At 64.3% G+C, this 15,963-nt stretch overlaps 1 protein-coding gene across 1 annotated transcript in view; it reads left to right on the forward strand.

The window, feature by feature from the left end:
- SDK2 (sidekick cell adhesion molecule 2) overlaps positions 1-12,164 on the forward strand; it is a 46,923-nt gene extending 34,759 nt beyond the window's left edge. Inside the window, exons 22-45 of the mRNA XM_056506190.1 lie at positions 43-164; positions 243-352; positions 564-714; positions 795-1,032; positions 1,110-1,225; positions 1,378-1,567; positions 1,719-1,817; positions 2,366-2,560; positions 2,637-2,838; positions 2,962-3,065; positions 3,170-3,240; positions 3,370-3,505; positions 4,019-4,075; positions 4,300-4,401; positions 4,511-4,626; positions 5,452-5,638; positions 6,243-6,380; positions 6,447-6,608; positions 7,895-8,020; positions 8,240-8,404; positions 8,649-8,789; positions 9,300-9,438; positions 9,664-9,790; positions 10,923-12,164. Coding sequence (XP_056362165.1) covers positions 43-164; positions 243-352; positions 564-714; positions 795-1,032; positions 1,110-1,225; positions 1,378-1,567; positions 1,719-1,817; positions 2,366-2,560; positions 2,637-2,838; positions 2,962-3,065; positions 3,170-3,240; positions 3,370-3,505; positions 4,019-4,075; positions 4,300-4,401; positions 4,511-4,626; positions 5,452-5,638; positions 6,243-6,380; positions 6,447-6,608; positions 7,895-8,020; positions 8,240-8,404; positions 8,649-8,789; positions 9,300-9,438; positions 9,664-9,790; positions 10,923-11,279 — 3,551 coding nt within the window. The 3' untranslated portion in view covers positions 11,280-12,164. The remainder of the gene's footprint in view (positions 1-42; positions 165-242; positions 353-563; positions 715-794; positions 1,033-1,109; positions 1,226-1,377; positions 1,568-1,718; positions 1,818-2,365; positions 2,561-2,636; positions 2,839-2,961; positions 3,066-3,169; positions 3,241-3,369; positions 3,506-4,018; positions 4,076-4,299; positions 4,402-4,510; positions 4,627-5,451; positions 5,639-6,242; positions 6,381-6,446; positions 6,609-7,894; positions 8,021-8,239; positions 8,405-8,648; positions 8,790-9,299; positions 9,439-9,663; positions 9,791-10,922) is intronic.
- Positions 12,165-15,963: the final 3,799 nt, after the last annotated feature.

Below are 15,963 nucleotides of genomic sequence, written 5' to 3' on the forward strand. Positions count from 1 at the left end.
GGGCAAGCAGCCGGTGCCACCCACCCTGCCCTGTCCCCACAGAGCTCCCCGGTGCCCCCACCAACCTGGGCATCTCCAACATCGGCCCCCGCTCCGTCACCATCCAGTTCCGCCCGGGTTACGATGGCAAAACCTCCATCTCCCGCTGGCAGGTGGAGGCACAGGTACAGGGTGGCTCGGGAATGGGGGGCAGAGGATGTCTGGGGGCAGCTCACCCCCCTCACCCCACTGCCACCCCGCAGGTGGGCCAGAACGGTGAGGCTGGGCCGTGGGGGCTCGTGCACCAGCTGGCCAACGAGCCCGACACCCGCTCCATGGAGGTGCCCAACCTGAAACCCTACACCTACTACAGGTGAGTGCCAGGGCGGTGCCACCCCTGGGGGAGCAGAGCCCTCTTGTCCCCCACCGTGTCCTCCCCAGGGGACTGGAGCCCTCTTGTCCCCCACCGTGTCCTCCCCAGGGGACTGGAGTCTTCTTGTCCCCCACCGTGTCCCCCTTCATTGTCCTCCCCAGGGGACTGGAGCCCTCTTGTCCCCCGCTGTGACCCCCCTCTCCTCTCTCAGTTTCCGCATGAGGCAGGTGAACATCGTGGGCACCAGCCCCCCCAGCCTGCCCTCCCGGAGGATCCAGACCCTCCAAGCCCCCCCAGACATGGCCCCTGCCAATGTCACCCTGAGGACGGCCAGCGAGACCAGCCTGTGGCTGCGCTGGATGGTGAGCAGAGGCTGTGGGTCCGTGCCTGCTGGGCTGAGGGGGCTGTGGGACGCCAGGGTGACAGTGCCTGTCCCTGGCAGCCGCTGCTGGAGCAGGAGTACAACGGGAGCCCCGACTCGGTGGGGTACAGGATCCGGTACGCGCGGGCGGACGGGCGGGGGCAGCCGGCGCTGCGCGTGGTCCGTGACCGCGAGGAGCGGGAGTTCACCATCGAGGACCTGGAGGAGTGGACGGAGTACCGGGTGCAGGTCCAGGCCTTCAACGCCATCGGCTCTGGGCCCTGGAGCCCCTCGGTGCTGGGACGCACCCGGGAGTCAGGTATTGCTGCCCACCTGGGCACTGGGCACCCACCTGGGCCAATCTGGCCACTGACCCTCTCTGTTGCCCCCCTGCAGTCCCCTCCTCCGGCCCCAGCAATGTGTCAGCAGTGGCCAGCTCCTCCAGCAGCCTGCTGGTCCGATGGGGTGACATTCCCGAGGCTGACTGCAACGGGCTCATCCTGGGCTACAAGGTGAGCTCGTGCCCGTGCCCTGCCCGTGGCAGAGCAGCTTCCCCCGGGGGATTCACCCTGCGGGCTCTGGGGTCCCCGGCTGTGCCAGCACCACCAGCTGGTGCCCCTCAGCGCCAGCCTGGCCCCGCTGTGTCACACGGGCTGTGCTGCAGGTGCTGTACAAGGAGAAGGGCTCGGAGGCGCGTGCCCAGTTCTGGCTGGCAGAGGGCAACGCCTCCCGCAGTGCCCAGCTCAGCGGGCTGGCCAAGTACACCCTGTACGAGATCCGGGTGCTGGCCTTCACCAGGATCGGCGATGGAGTCCCCAGCCGGCCGCCTGTCCTCGAGAGGACACTGGATGACGGTGGGTGACAGCACCTGGGGCTCCCATCCTAGCCCTGTTCTCTGGGGTGGCCCCTCTCCCCCTGAGCAGGACACTTAGGGTTCCCATTCCCTGGGGATGGGGTCTGGCACTTTTCCCAGATTTCCACTGACTCCAATCTCTCTCCCTGCAGTGCCTGGGCCGCCCGTGGGGCTCCTCTTTCCTGAAGTGAGAACCACCCTGGTGCGGCTCATCTGGCAGCCACCAGCAGCACCCAACGGCGTCATCCTGGGTAGGTGGGGAGCATCCCGGGCTGGGGTGCTCTGCAGAGCTCCTGTGCGAGCAGGGATTGGCGTGGGGAGGCAGGGACCAGCTCCATGGGATCCCCTGAGCATCTCAGAGCCCTCAGGGCTTAATAGATTAGAGTATATGAAGCCACTTACATGTAAACTAGAAGTCAGTAAGTTTTAGTAAGAGCTGTAGTGTTTTTAGGGAGTAAAAAGTCTAAATTTCACAGTAGTAGCTTAAGTTCTAGTAAACGTTGAAACAAACTGATACCTTCTGCAAGAGGCTCCAAGCCCACAGCTGTAGACAAAACTTAAACATAATAAAGCTGTAATAAGAATATTGCTTACCTTTTTTAGATAAAACAAGATAAGTCATATGCGTAATGTATACGTAACCTAGTGTGCTAAAAAACTAAAATTCTAATAGGTTAAAAAGTCGGAACCTCACAGTTCCCTGCTGGGTATGAGCTGCCCGGTGCCCAGGTTGGGATGGAGGGGCTGGCACCGGGCTGGTGTCCCCTCCCCAGCCCCACACCCCGCTCCCTCCCCGCAGCCTACCAGGTCAGCCACCGCCTCAACACCTCGGCCGTGACCGCGGCCGCCGTGGAGGTGCTGGAAGCCAGCGCCCGGCAGTTCACGGCCACCGGCCTGCAGCCCGAGGCCACCTACCTGTTCCGTGTCACCGCGCAGACCCGCAAGGGCTGGGGCGAGGCGGCCGAAGCGCTGGTGGTCACCACCGAGAAGAGAGGTAAGCGCGGGGGGCGCGGCCGGGGCGGGGGGCTGGCGGTGCCCCCGCGGTGCTGCCAGCCCCTCGCCTCCCCCAGCCCGGCCGCAGCCCCCCGGGAAGCCGCTGGCGCAGCAGGAGGAGGTGCGGGCGCGGAGCGTGCTGCTGTCCTGGGAGCCGGGCAGCGACGGGCTGTCCCCCGTGCGCTACTACACCGTGCAGAGCCGCCAGCTGCCCGACGGGGACTGGGCTCTGCACTCCGCCCCCGTCAGCCACAACGCCACCGCCTTCGTGGTGGACAGGTGAGGGTGGTGATGATGCTTCGGGTGGTTCCCCGTGCCTCAGTTTACCCGGCCATGGCCCGCTGGGAGGGAGGGTGGCTCGGGGCTGACTGCCCCATCCCCATCCTGCTCCGCTCCCTGCAGGCTGAAACCCTTCACCTCCTACAAGTTCCGTGTGAAGGCGACCAACGACATCGGGGACAGCGAGTACAGCGAGGAGTCGGAGTCGCTCACCACCCTGCAGGCGGGTCAGCACCTCCTGGGGCGGGGACAGCGGGACCGCCGTGCCCGAGGGAATTCCTGCTTTGCCCTGGGCATCTCCGGAGCCTCACCCGGCTTTTCTCCCCCACAGCCCCCGAGGAGGCTCCCACCATCCTCTCCATCACCCCCCACACCACCACGTCGGTGCTCATCCGCTGGCAGGTACCGTCCCCTCTGCCCTGCCCTGGGAGGTGGCACCGAGGCGTCCCGGGTGGCACCTGAGGGTGCCAGGGAGCCCTGGGTCGGAGCAGCCTCTGACTGCCCTCACTGCCTCCCTCCCTCGCCTTGCAGCCGCCGGCTGAGGACAAGATCAACGGGATCCTGCTGGGGTTCCGGCTGCGCTACCGGGAGCTGGTGTACGACAGCCTGCGGGGCTTCGCCCTGCGCGGCCTCGGCCACCCCGGCGCCGGCTGGGCCGAGCTCACCCGTGAGTGCCACTGCCCTGGGACAGGGCTGGGGTGACTGAGCAGTGCAGCATCTCCCGGGTACCAGGGTCAGGCCATGGCCCCTGGAGCTGTCCCCAGTTCCCTTGTGCCACCAGGGGTGTGGTCCTTGACACCTTTGTGTTGTCACTGGCTCTGTCCCACGGTGTCCCTGTAGCTGAGGTGCTCACAAATCTGGGTGTCTAACACGGACTGTGTGACATCCCGCTGTGTGTCCAGATGTCTTCAGTCCCTGCAGGGGTCACATTCACTCTGGGGGCAGCAGGGACACGAGTGACAAGGGCAGAGCCCAAGACAGCATCTGCTCCTATTTTCTGTGGAGACCCCAATGCACAAACCCAGCCCGTGCCCCTCAGGGGATGGGGCTGGAGGATGGAAGAGCTTCTCGGCAGCCCCGTTGGGGGTGCCAGGGCCATTTCAGGGGAGCCGTGGGGGCTGTGCTGGAGTGGGGGCTCAGAGGAGGAGCCCTGCCCTAACCCCCTCTGCTTTCTGCCCAGCCGTCTATGCCGTGCACAACCTCAGCGAGGTGTCCCTCACCCAGTACGAGCTGGACAGTAAGTGACCACCCCCGTGTCCCCCACCTCCCTCTGTGTGTCCCCCACTGCCACCCCTGCGTGTCCCTGCACGGCAGGACGAGCTGGAACCCCTCTGCCTGTCCCCTCCAGCTGTTCCTTGGGGTCACCCCTTCTTCCCCAACACGGGGGGCTCTGCCTGGTGCCCCGGGGGTGGCGGGGCTGTCCCATCACGGGCAGGGTCCCACTCCCCCTCTGTCCCCCAGACCTGAGCAAGCACCGGCGCTACGAGATCCGGATGAGCGTCTACAACGCCGTGGGCGAGGGACCCCCCAGCCCGCCCCAGGAGGTGTTTGTGGGGGAAGCAGGTGAGTCCTGGCACTGGTTGGGGGCTGCAGGAGGGGGGCTCGGCGGTCCTGGACCCCCCCATGGCCCAGACAAGGCAGTGCAGTGACCCTGTCCCCTCCCTCGGCGCAGTGCCCACCGCAGCGCCCCAGAACGTGGCTGTGCAGGCGGCCACGGCCACCCAGCTGGATGTCACCTGGGAGCCGCCCCCCGTCGAGAGCCAGAACGGGGACATTCAGGGCTACAAGGTACCCGCTGGCACCCGCTCGGGGACACGGGGGGCTCTGGGGAGGTGCTGAATCCCCGGGTGGCACAGGGCGGGTGGCACTGGGGGTGCTGTGCGTGCTTTCGGGGTTCTGGGAACGTGCTGGGGTCCCGAGGAGATGCCGGGTGTCCCTGTCGGGTGTCCCGGTGCCGAGCGGCGGCGGAGCAGCAGATGGCGCCGTCGGCCCTGGAATGCGGCCGGGATGCACCGGGATAGAGCCGGGATGTACCGGGAGGCAGCTCAGAGACACCGGAATAGAACTGGGATGTGTCGAGATAGAGCCGGGATGCACCGGGATAGAGCCGGGATGCGTCGGGATGTACCGGGATAGAGCTGAGATGCACCGGGATAGAGCCGGGATGTGTCGAGATGCACCGGGACAGAGCTGGGATGTGTCGGGAGGCAGCTCAGAGACACCGGGATAGAGCCGGGATGTGTCGAGATGCACCGGGATAGAGCTGGGATGTACTGGGAAGTGTCGGAATACAGCCGGGAGGCGCCGGAATGGAGCTGGGATGCGTCGGGATGGAGCTGGGATGTGTCGGGGTGTGTCGGGATGCACCGGAATGGGGCTGGGATGTGTCGGGATGCCCCGGGATGCAGCCGGGAGGCGCCGGGATAGAGCTGGGACACGTCGGGATGTACCAAGGTGCCCCGGGATGCAGCTGGGATGTGTCGGGGTGTGTCGGGATGCCCCGGGAGCCGCCAGGTTGGGACAGGGGGCTCAGGAGCCCGGCCAGGGACGCTGTGAGCACAGCCAAGCGCTCAGGGAAGTGGAGCCGGGTTGGATCCGTGCCTCGCCCCGCAGATCCACTTCTGGGAGGAGCGGCGGCAGAACGAGAGCGCGCGGGTCAGGACCCTTTTCCTGCCCGAGACCGGGGTGAAGCTGAAGAACCTGACGGGCTACACCTCCTACTGGGTCAGCGTGGCCGCCTTCAACGCCGCCGGGGACGGGCCCCGCAGCGCCCCCGTGAAGGCACGGACACAGCAGGCAGGTGGGGCCCGTGGCACGGCTCCCCCGGCAGCCTCCTGCCCGCCCGGGCTCCGCGGGGGGGGTCTCCAGCTCCAGGGGTTCATCCTCATCCTGCGATCCCGAGCAGAACATCCCTGGGCTCAGCCCAGCGGGTTTGTGGGGTAGGGGCACACGGAGATGGGTGTTCAAGGTGAGCCTGAGGAGGTGTTGAGAGGAGATACCAGGGATGTTTAAGCTGAGGCTTGAGGAGGATGAAGGTGTTGGGAAGAGAGACCAGAAATCTTAATGTTTAATGTTTAAGCTGAGCCTGAGGAGGATGAAGGTGTGGGGAGGAGAGACCAGGGATGTTTAAGCTGAGGCTTGAGGAGGATGAAGGTGTTGGGAACAGAGACCAGGAATATTTAATGTTTAATGTTTAAGCTGAGCCTGAGGAGGATGAAGGTGTTGGCAGGAGGGACCAGGAGCAGGAAACTCATTCCCCCCTCATGGAATCTTTTCTGCAGCAGGGATGGGGCCGGGGGCTGTGAGATGATGATCAGCATTAGAGCAGAGGCAGGAGAGGTGTGGCTCACGCTGGGGGTGTCCCCTGCAGCGCTGAGCTGGCCCTGCCCCCTGTCCCCTCGCAGCCCCCAGCGCTCCTGGCTCCATCCGCTTCAGCGAGCTGACCACCACCTCGGTCAACGTGTCCTGGGAGCCGCCGGCGCTGCCCAACGGTGTCCTGGAGGGCTACAGGCTGGTCTACGAGCCCTGCACGCCCGTGGATGGTGAGGGCAGGGCCGGGGGCAGCGGGGGGCGCCCGGCGGGACCCGGCTCAGCCTCTGTCCCCGCAGGCGTCAGCAAGATCGTGACGGTGGACGTGAAGGGGAGCAGCCCGCTGTGGATGAAGGTCAAGGACCTGGCCGAGGGCGTCACCTACCGCTTCCGAATCCGGGCCAAAACCTTCGCCTACGGGCCGGACGTTGAGGCCAACATCACCACGGGGCCCGGGGAAGGTGCGGGGGACTCGTGGGTGTCACGATCCGCCCAACCCCAGCGGGAGTCGGGGCGGTTCGTTCCACCCCAGGGTGCAAAAGACACAAAGCAAGAGACTCAGGTTTTGTTCAGCAGAAAGCAGCAATGCAGTTTATTGTGTGTAACAATTCAGTTTTGCAGTAGAGAGAGAGAGAAGGAGGTAAAGGAAATGAAATAAAAGGGGGAGAGAAAGGATGGGATGTAGCTACCACAGACGGGAAACATCCTCGTGGTCGTCTGATGATAGATGTGTCTTCAATCCATGAGGGAGGAAGAGATCTCAGAGTCTCTTTAGGAAAGTCACTTTTTATAGTCCTTTTCCAAAGTGAGTGGCCTCTGGCCAAAAGGTGGGAGATTTATGGACTGTTGTATGTGGAGATCATTGCTCCAGGTTACAGGTGCTGGAACAGGCGCTGTAAGCAGTGTCCTGCTCGTGCCATGGCAGCACCAGCACAGCTACAGACAGTGCTGGGCGAGCACTAGGCACAGCTACAAACACTCCTGGGCAAGCATCCACCTCAGCCAGGCCAGAACTCAGGTCCAGAGCGAGATCAGGGAAACTTCGGATTGATCCTTACAGTGGGGGACACACGGGGTGAGGGAGGAGAGGGGCTGGGGGCTGGCACGGCTCTGTGCTGGTTTGTGCCCCCAGTGCCTGGTTTGTGCCCCCTGTGCCTGGTTTGTGCCCCCTGTGCCTGGTTTGTGCTCCCTGTGCCTGGTTTGTGCTCCCAGTGCCTGGTTTGTGCTCCCTGTGCCTGGTTTGTGCTCCCTGTGCCTGGTTTGTGCTCCTTGTGCTGGTTTGTGCTCCCTGTGCCTGGTTTGTGCTCCCTGTGCCTGGTTTGTGCGCCCCTGTGCCTGGTTTGTGCTCCCTGTGCCTGGTTTGTGGCCTCCCTGTGCTGGTTTATCTCCCTTGTGCCTGGTTTGTGCTCCCTGTGCCTGGTTTGTGCTCCCTGTGCTGTTTTGTGTCCCCTGTGCCTGGTTTGTGTCCCCAGTGCCTGGTTTGTGCCCCCTGTGCTGTTTTGTGTCCCCTGTGCCTGGTTTGTGCTCCCTGTGCTGGTTTGTGCCCCCTGTGCTGGTTTGTGCTCCCTGTGCCTGGTTTGTGCCCCCTGTGCCTGGTTTGTGCTCCCTGTGCTGGTTTGTGCTCCCTGTGCCTGGTTTGTGCCCCCTGTGCCTGGTTTGTGCCCCCTGTGCCTGGTTTGTGCTCCCTGTGCCTTGGTTTGTGTCCCCTGTGCTGGTTTGTGGCCTCCAGCTGTGCTCTGCTCCCCAGGTGCCCCCGGGCCCCCAGGAGAGCCCTTCATCTCCCGCTATGGCTCGGCCATCACCATCCACTGGTCCAGTGGGGACCCCGGGCAGGGGCCCATCACCAGATACGTCATCGAGGCGCGGCCCTCAGGTACCACAGCTGCTCTCCATCCCCACAGCACACGGGGAGACTGAGCCAGGGGGTGCTCACCTGGTGGGGCGTTAGGACCCAGGGTCTGGGGGGCTCTCCTTGTGCTGATCCATGAGGAAAACGCTGATGGAAAGGGCAGCACCTGGAGGGACATCCCCCCTCAGCTTGGGGTGTCCTGCAGAGCCAGCCCTCCCCTCCCAGCCCTGTTGTCTCTTCCAGATGAGGGGCTCTGGGACATCCTCATCAAAGACATCCCCAAGGAGGTGACCTCCTACACCTTCAGCATGGACATCCTCAAGCAGGGGGTCAGCTACGACTTCCGTGTCATTGCTGTGAACGACTACGGCTACGGGACCCCCAGCACCCCTTCCCCCTCCGTGTCAGGTGTGTTCCTGGGGGATTCTGGCCCCCTGTGCCAGAGGGAGGGTCCTGGTGCTGCTCTGTGGCCATCACTGAACCCCACTCCTGGCTCCTGCAGAGTCCCAAATCCCACTGCCAGCATCCCCTTTGAATCCCCCCCAGCCCTCTGCCTTTCCTGTGGATCCAGGCCTCACAAAGCTCCCCAAGTGACCTCAGACTGCTTGTCCCCTGTCCCTGTCCCCCTCTGATCCTCCCTGCTGTGCCCCAGCCCAGAAAACCAACCCGTTCTACGAGGAGTGGTGGTTCCTGGTGGTCATTGCCCTGGTGGGGCTCATCTTCATCCTCCTCCTCGTCTTCGTGCTCATCATCCGCGGGCAGAGCAAGAAATACTCCAAGAAATCAGACTCAGGTGAGTGGGGGAGTGTGGTGGGAGGTGACAGGACCCTCCTGCTCCCGTGGGAGCCTCCTGGGGGTCTCTCCTGCCTTTGGGGTCTCCCTTCCTGCCCGCCTTGGGAGCAATCCTCCAGACCCCAGTGCCACCCCGTAACGATGCTGTGGCTCCCTGGAGAGCAGGGAGAGCTCCAGATGAAATAAAGGGTTTGTCCCACAGACAGCTGCGGGGGCAGGGCAGCCCCGGGGGCTCGCAGAGGTCACCGGGATTAGCCAAACACGGCTCTGTTTTCTTAGCTCTGTCAAGGGCTCAAATTGTGGGGAAAATCCAGAGCTCCTCGTTAAGCAAACAGCCCGGAGTGGGGAGCTGGGGGCACAGCAGGGCAGGGGGCTGGGCACGGCTGGCACCTCCTGGCTGTCCCCAGGCTGTGGTGGCTCTGGAACCAGCACAGTCCCACCCTGGGGACACCCCCAGCCCCCTGTGCAGCCCGGGGAGGGGCTGGGGGAGGCTGAGCATCCCATCCCGCAGGGAACAGCTCCAAGGCGGCCGCCCTGAGCCACGGGGAGATGGTGAGCCTGGATGAGGGCAGCTTCCCCGCCCTGGAGCTCAACAACCGCCGCCTCTCCGTCAAGAATTCCTTCTGCAGGAAGAACGGCATCTACACCCGGTAGGGACCCCCTGGCACAGCCCCCTCCCCGGGCAGGGAGAGCCTTCTCCGTCATGGGGTGGGGAGGGCTTGGATCCCGTGGGGGTGGTTCTGAAAGTCCCTGACAGTGGTCAGGGGTCTTGGGACGGGGGTGGCACGGCTGGGGGGTGTTCCTGTGGATCGCTGGGGTCATCCCCAAGCGGCCCAGCCCCGAGCAGAGGGGACACACGCTGAGCACCCCCCCAGGTCCCCACCCCGGCCCAGCCCCGGCAGCCTGCACTACTCGGACGAGGACGTGACCAAGTACAACGACCTGATCCCCGCCGAGAGCAGCAGCCTGACCGAGAAACCCTCCGAGGTCTCCGACTCCCAGGTGAGCCCCGGGGTGGGGTTGGAGGGTGCTGGGAGCCCTGCCTGAGCATCAGCCCGTTCCTCTGCTCGCCACCAGGCGGGTCCTGCTGCGCTTTTGGGATCCGCGCTGCCGCTGCTGCAGCATCCCTGCGGCCGGGGCGAGGCTGGCACAGCCCCCGGCCCGTGTGCTGGGATGTGACACCACAGGGGGCTCCCAGGGCTGCTGGGGACCGGCCACGGGGCTCGGGGCTGTCCCGCTGCCCGGTCGCCGGTGGCAACATCCGCGGCTCTGCCAACTCCACAAAATGCCACCTTTGTCTTGTCCTGTGGCCGGGCAGCAGCGAGCAGCCCCAGAGATCATCACCCCCAGGATGGACCCAGAGGGGCTGACACCCAGGGAAAGCTCCTGTGGCTCCCTGGGGCTGTCCCCGAGCAGGAGGGGACCGTGCCCACGGTGCCCCCCCGTCGCTGCCCGCACCGGCTGTTCCCCTGGCAGATGCCGGCTCCTCTCGCTGCTGCCCGAGCGGGGCTCGAGTGGCTTTTGAGGAGCTGTGAAGAGCTGCGGGAGCTGGCGCTGGCGCGGGGCAGTTCCCACCGCCCTCAATGGGCCCTTTGTGCGCCGCCGGAGAAGCTGAATCCAATTACCGGCAGAGCCCAAAAACACCCTCCGCGCCAGCCCGGGGGCATCGCGGCCTCGGCAGCGCTCAGGAACCTTTTGTATGAGGTTTTGTTTTGTTTTAGCAAGAGGCAGAAACCCCCCAGTGATGCTGCAGCCGTCCCAGCCTTTAAATACCTTGGGGATGCGCTCGCCAGCATTCCCAAAAGAGCACTGGGAAGGGAGAGCGCTGGAAATCACGGAATGGTTTAGGCTGGAAAAGAGCTCTGAGATCACCGAGTGCAAGCTGTGCTCCATCCCCACCTTGTCCCCAGCCCAGAGCCCTGAGTCCAGGACACCTCCAGGGATGGGCTCTCCAAATCCACTGCCCGGCCTCCCTTTCCGTGTGGAAATTCCTCCCGATGTCCCCAACTCCCCTGGTACAGCTCGGGGCCGTTCCCTCTCATCGCATTTCTGGGAGCAGAGCCCGACCCTGTTGAATTTTGGGGCTGTCGGGTGATGTCCCCACCTCACCACATGCCCCCATCCCGTTTTTCAGGGCAGTGACAGCGAGTACGAGGTGGACCCCGGGCACCAGAAGGCGCATTCCTTTGTCAACCACTACATCAGCGACCCCACCTACTACAACTCGTGGCGGCGGCAGCAGAAGGGCATCTCCCGGGCACAGGCGTACAGCTACACCGAGAGCGATTCGGGCGAGCCCGACCACACTCCCCTCTCCAACAGCACCTCCACGCAGCAGGGCAGCCTGTTCCGCCCCAAAGCCAGCAGGACTCCCACCCCCCAGACCCCCGGCAACGCCCCCAGCAGCCAGCCCGGGACCCTGTACCGCCCGCCCAGCAGCCTGGCCCCCGGCTCCAGAGCTCCCATCGCTGGCTTTTCCTCTTTCGTTTGATATTGCAACAGAAGGAAAAAAAAAACCAACAAGAAAACACAACAGGAAAAGGGGGGAAAATTTAAAAAAAAAAAAAAAAAAAAAAAAAAAGCCCCAAGAAATCAAGAGAAAAGGAAAAAGCAGGAGGAGGAGGAGGAAGGGGAGCAGCCCCATTCCAGGGGATTTCTGCTTTCCTGGCAGCACCAGAGCTGGATGCTGGGAGCAAACGCGGGTCCCCTCCTTGGCCGAAGTGTCACAGACTCCTCAGGGGTTTGGGGTGCACCACCATCGCCCTTGGCACCCGTCAGGGCTGCCCTGGAGCTGCTGCTGGACTCCAGTGGGTGCTGGGGGCTGGGTGAGGGGCTCCTGCCGTGCCAAACCCCGGCCCCTCCACTCGTGGCTCCCCCAGGACGTGGGGACACAGAGACCCCCAGCTGCAGAGGGCGAGAGGAGCCCTGCTGATCTCAGCACCTCTGGATTGAACCCCCCACTCGGGACCCCCACAGCCTTTGGGAGAAGGGGGAAGGATCCCGGGGCACAATTCACTGCTCCCCTCCTGTGTGCCTGGCCCAGCACAGCCCCCCAGGAGAGCCCAGGACTGGAACCCCAGAGAGCCCAGCAGGTGCACGTGGTGCTCAACCCCCCAATTCTGCACCTCAGGGGCTCTGGTGAGGACTCGGATGAAGCAATTGGAGCCTCCCCTTGGCATTTCTGGTGGTTTGGGTGTTTTTACTGGGGCTCTGTGCAGAGGCCCGCGGGTGTTTGGGGGTGTTGATGCTGGGGGCGTCCGTGGCTATTTTGGGGGTCTGCACAGCACAGCCCCTGCAGTGCCTGTGGGTGAGGCAGCAGCAGCCTGGCAGGGCCGTGGCACCGGCCTGAGCCCGGGGAGATGCCAATAAACAGCCTGAGGACAAGTGTGTCCCCTCTCTGTCCCCTTGCTCTGCCAGAAAAGGGCCAGTGCCATGTGTCCGTGTGTCCTGCTGCCCCTCTGGGCTCATGGCAGCTCCAGGGAAGGAGCTGGGCAGGGGTGTGAGCGGTGCTGGATGGAGCCCAGAGGGGTGCAGGGAGCTGTGGTGGCCGTGTCCTGCGTGTTCCCATCCCAGTGGGGTCTGGGGAATGGGGAGATGGGACAGGGCACCCCACTGCAGCAGCCCTGGCACTGGGGGTGTCTGCTGGGCTGGTTCACAGCTGCCCTCTCCTGCTCTGCCCTTCAGGCCTGGCAGGAAAATCCAGGTGATGTGTTGAGGTTTCATCACCTGTCACCAGCGGGGGCTGGGGGTGGGGAGGGCTCAGCAGGTCTGTGCCAGGGGCTGCCAGGGCTGTGGGGTCTGCAGAGCCCCTGGAAGCCACACCCCAGGCACGGGGCTGCCAGGGGAGCGTTCTGCAGCTGCTGCATTTGGGGACTGCTCACCCAGTTCAGCTGCTCAGGGCTGGGCTGCAGTGGTGACCTTGCTGCTGAGCCACAGCCACCCTCTGTCCCCTCACAGTGTCCCCAGAGCAGCTGGCATTGCTGGTGGGTGACTCCTCTGACCTACTTGGGCAGGGCGGCACCCAGGGGTGCCGTCCCCTCCTGGGGAGCTCTCACACCCCACTCTTGGGGACAGTGAGAGGGGATAGATGGACAAACCCTGCTCCTCATGTGCAGCCCAACTCCAGCCCCAGGCGTCCTGGCTTGTGCAAGAGGGACTTTCCTCCCACGGGGGCTGGGACAGAATGGCTGGAGATGTGGGCAGAGCAGGTCTGGGGAGTTGAGCAGCACGGGGGAGTTCCCAGTGTGAGGAATGCTCCTTGTGCAAGGGATGCCAGCTGTGCAAGGGACATTCCCTGTGCCAGACACGCTGCTGGTATCGGGGCTGATCCCTGGCTGAGGGCTGGGCACTCCTGTGAGCAGCTCCCCAGACACGTCTCCCGTCCTGGGAGCGGGGCTGCAGGCTCTGGATCGCATCCATGAAGGATTTGTGCGTGCTCCCCAGCACTGGGACAAAGCAGAGCCCAGGCCCTGCTCACCTGGCCTGACCCAGCCTGTCCCTGGCTGCCAGGAGGAGCCGGAGGCTGCGGCCACACCTGCGGCAGGTTTGGCACTGGCGCCGTGCCGGGAGGTGACGCTGCGGCCGGAGCCCCACGGCAGCGCCGATGGCAAAGGTGGGAGCAGCCCTGGGAGCCCTTGGAGGAGCCCTGGGAGCCCTTGGAGGAGCCTTGGGAGCCCGTGGAGGAGCCCTGGGAGCCCGTGGAGGAGCCCTGGGAGCCCATGGTTTCCCACAGCTGAAGGATGCGGCGCCTGAAGAAGCGGGGAGATCCCACATCTCACTGGGGAGATCCCACATCTCACTGGGGACATCCCACATCCCAGCACGGCAGAGGGTGGTGTCCCTGCTCCCAGGGACGCTGTGCAGGGCACAGGGCTCGTTTTGGGCACAGCAGGGATGGGGAGGGCTCTTGCTCGGCTGTGCTGCCTCAGTTTCCCCATGGAACAGAAGGAGTGGAACCAGCCGGGCTCGCCGGGGAAGACACTGAGCCATTTCTCTCCCACCTCCACTTTCAACCAGCAAATTCCCAAATTCCCTCACCATCATCCCTCTCCAGGCAGGTGAGGACTGCCCATTCCCATTCCCACTCCCATTCTCACTGCCGTTCCCATCCCCATTCCCATATCCATTCCCGTTCCCGTCCCCGTTCCCCCTCCTCTCCAGGCTGCTCTGTGCTGCGCTCAGCCAGGGTGAGCTGTCAGCACCAATCACTCCCCGAGGACCAAATCGGCCTTGACGTTTCTCCCAAGCGCTGCTCCCTGGCTCGAGGTTTTCCCAGGGGCAGAGCAGCGCTCGCTGTCAGGGCTGGGAGAGACAAAGGGGGGCACAGGGAGATGAGGCACCCCCAGATGTCGGTGGGAGGATGGGGCAGCGTTGGAGCAGGAGCTGCTCCCTGCTCCAGGTGTGATGGGGAGATGCTGGTGTGCCAAAAATGAGGGTTGTGATCGATAAAGCTGGGCTGAAATCCGCGATTTGTTTGAATTTATGTATTTTAGGAGCAGCCCCGCAGCCTGGGCTCTCCCTGTCCTCCAGATATCTCCGGTTCCCTGCCAGCTCCTGGGACAGAGCCAAGTGTGTCATGTCCCCACCTTTCCCTTGCCTTGGGGACAGGACAGCCCCTCCTGCCACGCCGGGGGCCAGACGGGGCTCGGCGCATCCTCAGAGCCCCGGAGCTGCTCCGCGCCGGGGGTGGCAGGAGAGGAGAGCGGCGGAGAGCACGGCCCGGGTCTGTCCACGCTGGGGGCACCCGGAGGGGTCCCCGTGCCAGGGCAGGGGCTTCCTGCAGCAGCCACGCTCCAGGTGCGATCATGGAATCACGGAATGGTTTGGGTTGGAAGGGAACTTGAATACGATCCAGTTCCAGGCTGGAAAGGCAGGTGGGAGAGGCTGCAGCCCATCCAGGTGATGATTTCCTGGGGGGCAGCGGGGTGGGGGTGCTCATTCCCTGGCACTGCTGGCCAGGAGAAGGTTCCAGCTGGGAAAGGTGAGAGGCTGCACGGAGAACCTGCCCACGGCACCCAGCTCGTCCCGGTGCCCACCTGGCCAAGGTGGGGGCGGGCAGAGCATCCAGCATCCAGCCGGGATCCTCTGGGTAACTGCTCCGCCCCGGTGAACGCTGTGGGGAAGGGGCTGAACCCCCGGCTGTGCCTGGGGGTCTCTGGGGAGGTTTCTGGCAGCAGCCAGCGCTGGGGCTGGAGGGATCTGGGGGGTTGTGGGGACAGTGCTTTGTTCTGGCACCCCGGGGTGCCCGGACAGTGATCCCCAGCACTCAGGGAGAGCTCCCCGCTGGCTCGGCAGCGTCGGCAAGACAAAGCTGGCAGGAGCTGGCAGCAGGAGGAGGGGATGGGGCTGCCGGGAACTCGGGCGCTTCTCCCTGCCCTGCTTTTCAAAGTGCTTTTCAAGCCTTTTTCTTTTTTTTTCTTCTCTGCTTTAAAAAGCTGCTGAGAAGCAGCAAAAGGAGCCGGCGGTGGCTGAGGAAGGGCGGGAGCGATCCGTGCTCCAGAGCCGCCCAGCGCCCCGGGCTCTCCTCCCCGGGGCCGGCTGCAGCCGCGGGGCTCCGCGGCGGGGAAGGGAAGGGGAGGGGAGGGGAGGGGGCCCGTCTCTCCCAGGCAGTTTTTCAAGTTGAGTGGGTGCCTGCTCTTCCCAGCCGGAGCCAGGCCAGCCTGCGGGAGCCTTCCCGGCGGCTCCCACCAGCCGGGTGATGTTAATCCCTCCCGACTGCGCTGTCTCAGCCATCTCCACGCTCCCGTGACAGCGTCAGGTGAGGCGAGCAGCGCTGCGCCGCTGTCCCACCAGCCTCCCAGTGCATGTTCTGTCTCCACGTGAGTGGGTCGAGAAGCCGCTGGGGGCTGGGGCAAACCCTCCTCCTCTTCCTCAGCTCCCAAATAAACCGCTGTTGCATCCAGAGGTGGCCCCATCCTCAACTGCGGGCCCGGGGCTTTGCCTCTGGCCTCAGTTTCTCTGTATGGAGAGCAAGGAAAATAAAATTTGCCAATAAAATGGGCTATGAAACGGCGCGGGAGGAAGCAGCACAGCCCAGGATGGAGACACAGGCATAAGCGGGATGGTGCTGGACACCCGGGCTGGGGGCAGAGGCTGTGCCTGGGTGCCAATCTGGCATCTCCGCAGTGCCAGCTCCGAGGTGCCACCACCTCCCTGCCGATGGAGGGAAGCGTCAG

Source organism: Oenanthe melanoleuca, chromosome 18 (assembly GCF_029582105.1).
Source record: "Oenanthe melanoleuca isolate GR-GAL-2019-014 chromosome 18, OMel1.0, whole genome shotgun sequence".
Classification (NCBI taxonomy): domain Eukaryota; kingdom Metazoa; phylum Chordata; class Aves; order Passeriformes; family Muscicapidae; genus Oenanthe; species Oenanthe melanoleuca.